The sequence below is a fragment of the Aphanomyces invadans genome (assembly GCF_000520115.1).
Source record: "Aphanomyces invadans strain NJM9701 unplaced genomic scaffold supercont1.13, whole genome shotgun sequence".
Taxonomy (NCBI): Eukaryota; Oomycota; class Saprolegniomycetes; order Saprolegniales; family Verrucalvaceae; genus Aphanomyces; species Aphanomyces invadans.
The window spans coordinates 893,004-903,557 of NW_008580158.1; the positions used below are offsets into that span (position 1 = coordinate 893,004).

A 10,554-nucleotide genomic window follows, 5' to 3' on the forward strand; every position below is an offset into this window, starting at 1 on the left:
GTTCGAGGAGTGCATATTTATGCCGTGGTGCAATTGGTCCAAAAAAGCCTCTTTAAGCGTATTCCTCTAAAATACGTATAATTACCAAAACAAATAAGGACTAGTACCTGTGATATATGTATAATGGATGACATCTCACCTTATCATGGATACCCAACTTGACACATTTCAACTTTTTCCATGGCGCGTCCGCTGCGGGCTGCGGCCAACGCTGGCAAGCCTTCTTCGACCTCGAGCTGGCGCTTCCTAGTGCTCGGAGTCTTTCTCGTGGTAGCGGCTATTGGGGGAAACCGGTGGCTGACACTTCCTGCATTCGAGCCCGTTCGAGTGCTTGAAGAATCCACGGACAAGTCCAAGACTGTAATCGTGTACGACAATGGTCAATCTTCAGGTGGCGTGAATGTCAGCCTGTTTCCATCGCACGTGGCGTCTGGATCCGCCTTGGCTGCTTATCTGTCAGACTTCATTGATGTTGATGGAATCCACCTGGCAAATTTGCCATCAACGAAAGTCGTAGCAGATCGCGTGTACACAGGGAGCGGGTTGGTCGTGAGGACGTTCCATGACTTTGCTCATGGCGACCGGCTGTATCTGGTCGCGCCTGGCCTCTTGTTCGTGTGGCCATTCGTCCAGGTAACTTGTTCCAACGAGTCCCATTCCCACGCGTTGTCGTGGCTCGTAGCTGGGCCATCGCGTCCTCGTGACTGCAAAACTAAGCCCGACCGAGAAACCCATCGTGCTCGAGTCATTCAGCGAGAGTCCACGCGTGTTCCATGTGCACAACTTCTTCACGAACGACGAAGCGGATGCGCTCATCCATCGCATCCAAACCATCGACAACGACTCGAGCAAACTGCAGCAGTCGCACGTCGGACACATCAGCGGCGCCAAGAAAGTATCGCCACACCGCACGAGCGAGAACGCGTTCGACCAAGTGAGCGACACTGCCGTGTCCATTCGAAAGCGGTCCTTCGATCTTCTTCGCATCGACCCGTACCAGGACGACATGGCGGACGGCCTGCAACTCCTCCGGTATGCACAGAAGCAGGCATACATTGCGCACACCGACTACTTCAACGCCCGCACGAGCTCCGACTGGAACTGGAACCCCAAAGCGGGAGGGTCGAATCGGTTCGCCACCGTTTTTTTATACCTGTCCAACGTCACAGCGGGTGGCCAAACTGTGTTTCCCTTGAGCGAGATGCCTCCGGGCCACGAACACCCACCCATGTCGGACGCGGTCACGAGCCTTACTGCGTCCTTGTTTGACGACAACAGTTGGGAAAAGGACATGGTGACCAAGTGCTCCACCAAGTACGTTGACGAGTGCCTTGTGCCGTCGACGAAGGCTAGCCAGGCCATCTCTCCCGTAGGCTGGCGTCGTACCCCCAAAAGACCCACGCTGTGCTGTTTTACAGTCAAAAACCGAATGGTAACGAACGGCATGCCTCCAATGTTGTTGGCACCGTTGCAACCCATCGAATGGCGCCTTGTTGACGAGATGGTCAACGTAGGCGAGCTCGACCCCATGTCCCTGCACGGTGGGTGTCCCGTCCTTGAAGGCACCAAGTGGTACGATCTAGATCCTTCCCTCTGGAGTACATTTCCCGTGGTACTTTACAGCTTTGACCACAGGGCGGCCAACTTGTGGGTGTGGAACAAGAGGCGGTACGGGCTCGATCAAACGCGCAAAGACAAACTGAACGTGCGTTTTACTAACCCCACGGACGTCGACGTCGACCTCTTCTGGAAAGACACTAAAATGGCGACGCTCCCTGCGGGCCATAGCGTTCCATACAGCTCTTACCACGGTCATGTTTGGGTACGTTCGATTGAATTCGAGGCAGGGCGATCGCACGAGCTTCATTTCCTCACGAGGTTCATGCTAGACTTTTCGTGAAGCGGGCGCCGACCACGTTTTGCTCACGCACACGTTGTCCGCCGACGATGGCCTCGACCAAACTGTGAGTTTGAAGGCACGGGTAGCTCCCCACGTTGATGACCCGCCCGTGTCATCGACATTATCTGCACCGTCTCTTCCACAGCCCGATGAATTGTAAACGAGACGAATCGGATGCATCAACCCATGCCTAGTAAATTGAATGGTTAAGAGTCTTGGACCTTTCGCTTCTTGAACACTTTGCCAAGCATGGACGCCGCGGCCGAGTCGTCGAGCGACCCGTGGGCAGTTTTGTCGACGGCTTCATTCTGTCGGAACGTGCGTCGAATGTTTTCTGGAACGTCCGCCGTCTCTGGATGCAGGGCGTGCTTGCGCTCGACCATCTTTTCAAGCTTCTTCGCTTGGTCCACCCGCTCCAAGAACGCGGCATTCTCCTTGGCGGCTTGCGCCACTTCCAACCGCAGCTTCTGGTCGCGGACTCGGTTTTCGTACGCCACTTTTTCCGTCAAGTGGGTCCACTGAAACCCTTTGAGGTACTTGAGGTTCCAAATGTCATCGTGGTATTTGCTGCGCTTCTTCCCGCCAATGAGGGTCGTGTTGAGCGCCTTGGCCACGCTCTTGGCGTCCTTCTTCCGCTTGAATTCAATCCAACCTTCGGTAAAGTTGACCTGTCGATTCCCACCGTTCTTCAGGCGTCGTTTTCTCGCTGTTTTGTCTTCTTCCACCAAGTAGATGCGTCCGATTGGGCCGTACTCGCTAAGGAGGCGGCGGACATGGTCTGGTTTCATGAATGGCGGGACGCGGCTCATGTACACCACACCTTTCTTTTCACTTTCGTCCTTCTTTTTGCGTTTCTTGGGCACAAGGAGGTCGGGAAGTTCATCGTTGCCGTTGCCCTCCCTGTCGTCGGTCTTTCCGTCATCGCCTCCTTGATCGTCGTTCTCTGCTTCATCGACCCCACCTCCATTGTCTGCAACGCCTTCCTCAGCACTTTCTTCTTGATCTTCATGGTCCTGTTCAACCACATTCTCTGCTACCTCTTCCACGGGAGTCTTGGCTTTGTCGTCCACCTTGCGCGCCATGTTCGTCTCCGCTCCAACTAACTGCAAGCACCAACCAGGTGGCGTCGAAATATCCGGATAACAAATTATCCGGACTTCGACCTCAATGTTGCCCAAACAACAGAACACCTGGGAGGATGCCACAACAGCCGAGACAAGGTCAAGGTAGGCCGTGGAAGGGGTGGCTCGTACTTCTTGCGCTGGTTCTGGTCGCAACCAACGCATATGCCGCAACCAACACGGCTCCTCCAGTTAGCACGTTGCCGTCGCGAAAACCTCATACGACTGTAGTCACCACCACAGTGCCTCCAGCAACAAAAACCCAGCAGGTGACAACGACATCATCGCCCACGACGACGACAAGCACTACTCTATCTACCCTTCCACTGACAAGACCTCCAACACCCACACCTAGTACTTCGTTGCTAGGCCCTCTTGCTTTGGGCAATCTCGCGTTCTCGACAGTGAGTTCTACGCACGTTGGCCTGGGTAAATTGGAAGAGCAGCTCCATCTCATGGAAGAGCTGGAGCTATCTGTGGTAGCCGGCATCAACAACATGGACTCACTTTTGTCGAGTGGAAATAAACCTGGATCGCAGCTGAACACGCGGCTCAGGAGCAACTTGATGGAAGTGCGCCAGAACCTGCACAAACTGGCAGCGAATTTGAACATGACGCTTAATCATTTGGACTCTGTCGAGAAAGACACGGAGGTGAAGGAAAAACAGTTGGAGGAAGTGTTGAAGAAACAAGCAGTCGAGGAGAACGCGCACCAGTTGGAAGCCCGCGGCGCCGACGCCGTGGATTACGAGTCGGGTCGGCTCAAGAACACGTCGGATATGGTCAACTTGTCCGACGACCAGCGAAAGCACTTTGAAAAGGTCAAAAATGAAGCCGATCCCGCGGTGGGTGGATCCTCTCCATGGTCTCGCATTCTCATGCGATATCCTTCTAGGTACTGCACTACGACTTTGGACTGCTAGGGCAAATAGCGCTGCTCTTTGGGGTGTCTGCTGTTGGAGGCATCTTGACCACGTCCATCCATTTACCCCCCACGGTGGGCTACTTAGTCGGCGGCGCTGTTGTCGGACCGTCTGGTCTCGGCCTTGTCAACCATTTCAAGGAAGTTGAAACGATTTCTCTATTCGGCACGATCTTTTTGCTCTTTGGTATGACTCTGTGCTCAATGCAATGCCATGGGTGATTGCGGTCTTTGTCACGTAGCGCATGGTGCCGAATACTCTGTTCATCGATCGACCGACGAAGTATTCAAGCTGTACTTGCTCAGTGGCATGTTGTACGTGGCTTGCACGATCGTGTCTGTGTCGTTTCTAGCCGTCACGCTGGGTTGGGTACGTCGCCAGTGCGTTGTCCTTGTCACCGATCGATTGTTCGACGCAGACGACCTCCCTGGCGGAAGGCATCATTGTCGGCGCCGGCGTGTGTTTCACTTCGACGGCGCCGTTGTCGGAGTACATTCGGACGTACAACTTGCGTCAATCCTCCTTTGGCAAGGTATCCGTTGGATGGAATTCGTCTCCAGCTTACGATGGTTGTGGTTGGTCTGTAGCTCGTGTCGGCGATCATCGCGGTGCAGGATGTTCTCATGAGCTTTGTGTTGGCGACGCCCGAATGGTTTGCCGCGAAATCAGGGTGGATTTCCATCACAGTGTGCAAGACCTTTGTCGTGTATTCTGGCGTTGTGCTTTTTACGATCGGCATGCATCGGTAAGGGTACCTCATTTGCGTGGCGCAAAAGTGACGGACGAATTGGTAGACATGTTGTGCCTACATTACTCGAGTTTCTCGTGGCGATGGAGAAATTGCACCACTCCCCTCTCGTTTTGCTCGGGATCGTGTCAGTCTGCTTGTTTATGTCGCTTTTCACTGAGGTACTTGGTAGTGACGCTGTCCATGTATACCGATGTCGTGCTGTTTCGTGGGCTAGTCGGTTGGGCTCTCGCTGGAGAGCGGGGCATTTTTTGCAGGCCTGGCCTTCCAAGGCTCGAGCAATTTAAAAGCCACGTTGTCGTCGATCCGCGTGTTGGACAACTTGTTCGGCAGCATGTTCTTTGCCTGCATTGGGATGATTCTCAACCCGGTAAGGACTCGTTCTCTGATCATCGAAGATGCTCATGGACGTGCAGGCGTTTTTGCTTCGGAACTGCGGGGCCGTGTGTGCCATGATGTTGTGCGTGTGCGTCATCAAGATTATGTTGGTATCGTCCATCATGTCCTTCTTTCGCATTCCGATTCAAAAGTCGATCAAGGCCGCGATGAGTTTGTGCCAGGTTGGGGAAGTCGCGCTTATTTTCATGATCAAAGCGCAGTCGACGCAGCTCGTATCGCGATCGCTGTACTTACAGTTCCTCGCCGCCACGTCCGTCTTCCTTGGGCTCTCCCCTTTCCTCCATCGGAACCTGAACGAGCAAAACACGTTCCATTTTGCTTCCGTTGTCAAGAAAAAATTCGAGTTCGAGAGTGAGGACGATGGCATGAATCCCATTGGAAACTCAGCCTCCCACGCGCTACCATCACACAAACGGCATAATGTAGAGCATTGAACACGCACGTTGGAGTACGCCCCTTTGTTTTGTGTTCTCATTCAGCATCGCTTCCGTCGCCATGACCTGCTCCAAAGAGAAGTACATTGCAATGGAATCACTCAGCTTGCGGGTTTGAATCAACCAATCAGATGACAGATGACCTTTCGTGAACCAATCAAAACAGAACAACATTTTAGGTGAAACCGCCACACCACTCGAAATGACATGACGTACAAGAATGCGTCGACGGCGGACCCCGACGACGAGGGAAACGAGCCGTGGCGTGTGACGTTACTGAGGGCGTTGATACGTGGGGATCATGACAGTAAATAGGCTCGGCTACCTATCGGCTTGACGGTGCTCATAGTTATGGTGCGTGATATCACGAGCAATGTGGCCGCTATCGCCCAAAAGTTGACGACGCACATGAGTCGAGGAAAGCTTGAGTGGGAGACAGTCGACTGGTGAGATGATCCATGCGCTGCTTCAAGGATGCTAGTGACTGACCACCTTGTGGTTTGTAGGTGGCAGCTCCAGGACGCAACCCCACTATTCGTGGCGGCATTATTTGGACATCCCAAGCTCGTTCGATGGCTCCTTAAACATGGTGCCGAAAGGTATCGACATTATTTCAACGATCAGTCTTCAACTCTGCAATAGATCGACAACTTGCTACTTGGGTCAAACCGCGTTGGATTTGTGTGGTGAACATGCCACTGATTCCGCGGCGGTAGACGAATGCAGGCGCTTGTTGAAGGAGCCACCAAAAGGTCTGGTCATATGGCATAAAGTACCCTATTTTATGGTTGTGCAGTGCCAGACCCACCAGGAAAGCCCACCTTTCAATGCCACATCACCACTGAGCATGTGCTTCGTCACATTCAAGTTGCGGAAGAGTCTGACAAAGGTGTCCTACGGCTCGTGGAGAAGCGTGTGCCACACATCGTGCGCAAGTGCGTTGCCAGTTTGCGTTGGACAACACCGCTGAGCAATGGGAAGATGATTGAAAAGTACGAAGCGCGGTATCGCGCCCACGTCCCCGGGGACAAATCTATGGTACATAGTCGTGACGCAAGTGAGGTCACGTGGATGTTGAATCGTTCACAATGACATGCATGAGATGATAGGTACGCGGTTGGCGAAGCCAAACGACGGCCCATTCTAGGCTACTTGACACCCAAGGGTGCACCGTGGATGGCTTGCAGCTTGGCACCACATATGAAGTGCAGCTACGAGCTCAAAACGCAGTCGGGCGCGGTGATTGGAGTGTAATGGAGATGCTTCACACGCCAACTGTTGAAGGTGAGGGCGAGGTGGTAGCAGAAGGAACCAACCAAGTTGGCGAGACAAACAGTGACAGCGAAAATGCTGTAAAAGAGGAAATGTAGTCGTAATATTGACGAGTGACCCTACCCTGCCTTGTACACCAGGATGGCCTTTTCGTTGTAGTAGAAGTAGACAAAATGCCGTGTCACATGTGTCACGTACGAACCAAAGTTGCGACCGATGCACACGACCCAATGCGGGTCCCATCTCTTGTCCAAGTGGTCTCGAATATCTTCGCACACCTGAAGTCCCTTCTTTTCCCACTCCTCCGTGTCATATTGGCTGAGTCGCTTGGTCACTGTCTTGATCACATCTTCGAGAACGTCGTCTTCCATATCGCACGGCATCTTCACTCGTGCGCCCCACATGTGCTGCCAACTTGGTGCCTCGCCCATGCTTGCCGTGATGTCCGTCGAAGAATGGCGTAATGTTCGTGAAAGAGAAAGATCGCGACGAAAGGTCACTCGATTGGCTCCCACCCAGGGCACAGTCATTATAAAAGATAAATATTTCTGGAACAAACGTATTCCATTATTATTAGTTTTGGAAACTATTATTATATGGAATACATATGTGCCAGTAAAATAGAATGAATCGGCAGTACGTGTTATATATGGATGGGTTGGGCCATCAAATAGTGATACCTTTGACAATTATATTAACATCGATCCACTTTCAGAGGTATTGTCTGCTGCCAAGCTGGAGGAAGATCGCCAACCATCATGCAAGCTAACAGGGCTTTGATTCATGCGTGCAAATATGGCAACGTCAACGACGTGCGGCGGTGCATCGAGGAAGAAGGCTTCAATGTAGATGGTGCGGGAGACAACTGGACTCCCCTGATGTGGTGCGCCTATTATGGCCACGTCGATGCTGCTAAAGTGTTGGTTGAGCATGGTGCAAGCACCGACATCGTGTTTGATGGCAAAGATGCAATGGGCTGCGCGCGGGATAACAACCAGACTGCAATTATGGATTACTTGTCGTCCTTGCCCCTAAAGAAGCCAGTCGCCGTGCGACACAAGGACACCATGCCCACGATCAGTGCCGACGTATTGCTCCAAGCATGCAAGTCTGGAAACATCGACGACGCTCGCGTGTGTTTGAACGAGGGAATCGACGTGCGTGGCAAAGGTGATGACTGGAGTCCCTTGATGTGGAGCGCGTATCATGGCCATATCGATGTCGCGGTCCTTCTGCTGGAACACGGCGCAGATCTCAACTATGTGTTCGTTCACGATGGCATGACGGCGATGGATTGTGCAAAAGCCAACAATCAAATGGAATTCGTGGCATTCTTGAAGAAACAAGCTAAGGATGGTCGCCGCGTCCGCTTTACTTCGTCGACCATCGACCGTCCATCCGAGCTGCTTCTTCCGTCGTCCTGTGGACCTGCGGGCTGCTGTTCCATTATTTAGATTTGTGACTGTACGCGTCGCTCTTTTCTTCATCCAGTTGTGCCTTCAACACAAAGGCGTCGACTCTCGTGCTAGTTGTTGTGTACATAGCAACGTGGTTTGTCCGCACTGACAAGTATTCTGTCAGCTGATGCCTCGCATGATACATCATCAATCCTGCTGCTCTCTTCAGAAACACCCCGATGGCAACTATGTAGTCCAACGACAAAGAGTGATCCAAAGTGGAAACGTCGCGCGGCGACGGCCCCGGACGAGGCGACACCGACGCGTCCAACTTGCCACCACATGAGTTTTACTGAAAAGAGGTCGCCATTCACGCCAAACCTGTGCGCTTTTCGAACACGGGACGTGCTTGCATGAGCTAGAGGAGCTTTTTGGTCGTGCTCTCGACAAACCCATTCGGATAACACGAATTTATCCGGATGACTGTGGTAGTTAGTGTATGAAAAACAAGGCGCAACAGCGGTTGAAGGAAGCTCAGTCCAGTCGCCGCATCATCTCGGTGCATAGACGAAAAGAAATACGATGAAGGACCATGAGAGGATGAGCGCTAGCAGCGAAACTCGTTTTCACGTGCACATCATCATCCCATCCAACTGCACGTCGATGCTGCTGGGCAACGGCGGGGCAAACATTCGCCGCCTCGCGCACAATTCGTTCGTGCACTTGACAATTCGACCGCGGGGAGATTCCCCGCATCCCGACGATCGCCTTTTGGTCATTTCGGGCTTTACACGAAATGTGTTTCGCGCCATCCGCGACATTATTGCGGACATTCAGGCGCATACAGGATGCAACACGACCACGAACGTCGGCCCGCTCGTTGGAGACGAAGGCAGCACGTATGTGCTCGTCCCAAGTGTGTTTGCGACGCTGATGATGTTGAAGGGTGGCGAAAAGCTCAAAGAAATCGCCCATGCCACTGGCGCGCGTTTCCAGTTGTCTCCTGTCGAAGACATGCCGTTGGGCACGACTCTGCGCCGCCTGTACGTGCATGGCCCCGAGCCCGCTACCCGCAAAGCCGTGGCGCAAATTATGCACAAACTAGCAGAGTTCAATCAACTACCAAACGACAAGAAAGAAGACGAACTGACTTTAAAGACGGTTTTCCCGGAATCAGCCATGGAATACTTGGAGATGCCGACGCTCAAATTCATCATGCGCCAGCACGGCACAACTATCAAGATATTTCCGATCGGAAAGTCGAGCGAGTGCATCGTGACCATCTCTGGAACACTGAGTCGAATTCTTGCCACGGAGGACAACATATTGCACCTTCTCGACATGAATCGCGTGTCCATGGTGTACTTGCACAAGCAGTTGCTCCACGGCAGACCAACACAGCTACCGCTGAAGCGACCGTTGTCGCCGCCAATGGCCAACCAGTGCGCCAGTCTCTCGGGAGACACACTGGACCGAAGGAACCGTGACGACTGGGGTGGACGGGTCGTGCAGTTCCAGGCCACGCCTTTCAGCGCCTCCAAATCCCCTCCGTCGTCTGCCAATGTTACCAAAGCACCGTATCGAGAAGTCTTTCGTGGAGAGAACCATACCAAGCGGCCACGTCCAGATGATGCGGATATTGTAGCATCCCATCGCAAAGTTCGTCTTGTGCAGACCAACTACGACAGCAACACCGTGTCGCCAGCCCTTTTGGACATTCCCTCGAATGGAAAGCGCGTGAATCCGGGTCTCGACCTCAACGCGCCGCTGCCAACTCCTCGAAACAACGACCCTGCACGCACAGTAGTTCTCGCGCAGCAAACCGAGGCCCCGCGAACAGTACGACAAGTCACCACTTCACTAAGTGCTACGTCCAAAGACGGCACGATTGTGCTGTCCACCCAATCTTCGAGCGACAAATCCAACCGGGGCGTAACATCGACGACCTCAAGAACCATCAAAAACGACTGTTCGTCCAGCGACCGGGAGAATTTCCCTACACTCAAGACCTTACCACATGTACCCACAAAGCGCACAGAAGCTCCTGGACCTCAACCTGAACCACAGCCGAAAGCGACAAAGAAAAACACCACAACATCAAGTGTCAACATTCCTCCATCGACGATCAAACCTGACACCGACACGTCCGACAGCACCAGCAATCCTAAAAGTGCAACGACGCAAGTGCACTCAACCGTATTACATCGAACAAGACTGGGTCCTCGTACACCTCCTCCACCGAGTCCGGCGGCGGCATCTGCACCAGAAACGACGGAAGCAGCGAAACCAGCCGACCCTCGGTTGAAGTCGCCTACCGTGGCTGCCAGTGCCGCTCCGGTTGACCCGCGAGCGCCACGAGC

At 53.1% G+C, this 10,554-nt stretch overlaps 6 protein-coding genes across 6 annotated transcripts; 4 read left to right on the top strand and 2 right to left on the bottom strand.

Annotated features, from left to right (window-relative positions):
* Nucleotides 1-180: 180 nt before the first annotated feature.
* On the top strand, nucleotides 181-3,011 carry H310_07213 (hypothetical protein; the record flags this gene model as incomplete). Its single annotated transcript, XM_008872558.1, has 6 exons — nucleotides 181-633; nucleotides 683-1,314; nucleotides 1,374-1,432; nucleotides 1,515-1,572; nucleotides 1,636-1,822; nucleotides 1,890-3,011. The coding sequence occupies 6 exons, from the start codon at nucleotides 181-183 to the stop codon at nucleotides 2,058-2,060; spliced, it is 1,560 nt and encodes a 519-aa protein (XP_008870780.1). The 3' UTR covers nucleotides 2,061-3,011.
* On the bottom strand, nucleotides 2,071-3,005 carry H310_07214 (hypothetical protein). The gene has a single exon (XM_008872559.1). The coding sequence runs from the start codon at nucleotides 2,980-2,982 to the stop codon at nucleotides 2,107-2,109; it is 876 nt and encodes a 291-aa protein (XP_008870781.1). The 5' UTR covers nucleotides 2,983-3,005; the 3' UTR covers nucleotides 2,071-2,106.
* Nucleotides 3,012-3,091: 80 nt separating the features above from the next.
* Nucleotides 3,092-5,594, top strand: H310_07215 (hypothetical protein). Its single transcript, XM_008872560.1, has 8 exons — nucleotides 3,092-3,866; nucleotides 3,917-4,130; nucleotides 4,186-4,313; nucleotides 4,363-4,476; nucleotides 4,532-4,689; nucleotides 4,739-4,853; nucleotides 4,910-5,062; nucleotides 5,109-5,594. The coding sequence occupies exons 1-8, from the start codon at nucleotides 3,099-3,101 to the stop codon at nucleotides 5,523-5,525; spliced, it is 2,067 nt and encodes a 688-aa protein (XP_008870782.1). The 5' UTR covers nucleotides 3,092-3,098; the 3' UTR covers nucleotides 5,526-5,594.
* Nucleotides 5,595-6,883: 1,289 nt separating this feature from the next.
* On the bottom strand, nucleotides 6,884-7,228 carry H310_07216 (hypothetical protein; the record flags this gene model as incomplete). The annotated part of the gene is made up of 1 exon (XM_008872561.1): nucleotides 6,884-7,228. One exon carries the CDS (start codon nucleotides 7,226-7,228, stop codon nucleotides 6,917-6,919), a length of 312 nt encoding a protein of 103 aa, XP_008870783.1. The 3' UTR covers nucleotides 6,884-6,916.
* A 288-nt stretch (nucleotides 7,229-7,516) lies between these two features.
* On the top strand, nucleotides 7,517-8,388 carry H310_07217 (hypothetical protein). Its single transcript, XM_008872562.1, has one exon. The coding sequence runs from the start codon at nucleotides 7,556-7,558 to the stop codon at nucleotides 8,249-8,251; it is 696 nt and encodes a 231-aa protein (XP_008870784.1). The 5' UTR covers nucleotides 7,517-7,555; the 3' UTR covers nucleotides 8,252-8,388.
* A 464-nt stretch (nucleotides 8,389-8,852) lies between these two features.
* Nucleotides 8,853-10,499, top strand: H310_07218 (hypothetical protein; the record flags this gene model as incomplete). The annotated part of the gene is made up of 2 exons (XM_008872563.1): nucleotides 8,853-10,295; nucleotides 10,348-10,499. Exons 1-2 carry the CDS (start codon nucleotides 8,858-8,860, stop codon nucleotides 10,497-10,499), a joined length of 1,590 nt encoding a protein of 529 aa, XP_008870785.1. The 5' UTR covers nucleotides 8,853-8,857.
* Nucleotides 10,500-10,554: the final 55 nt, after the last annotated feature.

Bases quoted from the DNA above. Each gene is read 5' to 3' on its own strand.
- H310_07215 (XM_008872560.1), top strand. From the start codon at position 3,099: ATGCCACAACAGCCGAGACAAGGTCAAGGTAGGCCGTGGAAGGGGTGG. The intron at 3,867-3,916 runs GTGGGTGGATCC...ATATCCTTCTAG, and splicing joins AAAATGAAGCCGATCCCGCG to GTACTGCACTACGACTTTGG. The intron at 5,063-5,108 runs GTAAGGACTCGT...ATGGACGTGCAG, and splicing joins TTGGGATGATTCTCAACCCG to GCGTTTTTGCTTCGGAACTG.
- H310_07217 (XM_008872562.1), top strand. From the start codon at position 7,556: ATGCAAGCTAACAGGGCTTTGATTCATGCGTGCAAATATGGCAACGTC.
- H310_07214 (XM_008872559.1), bottom strand. From the start codon at position 2,982: ATGGCGCGCAAGGTGGACGACAAAGCCAAGACTCCCGTGGAAGAGGTA.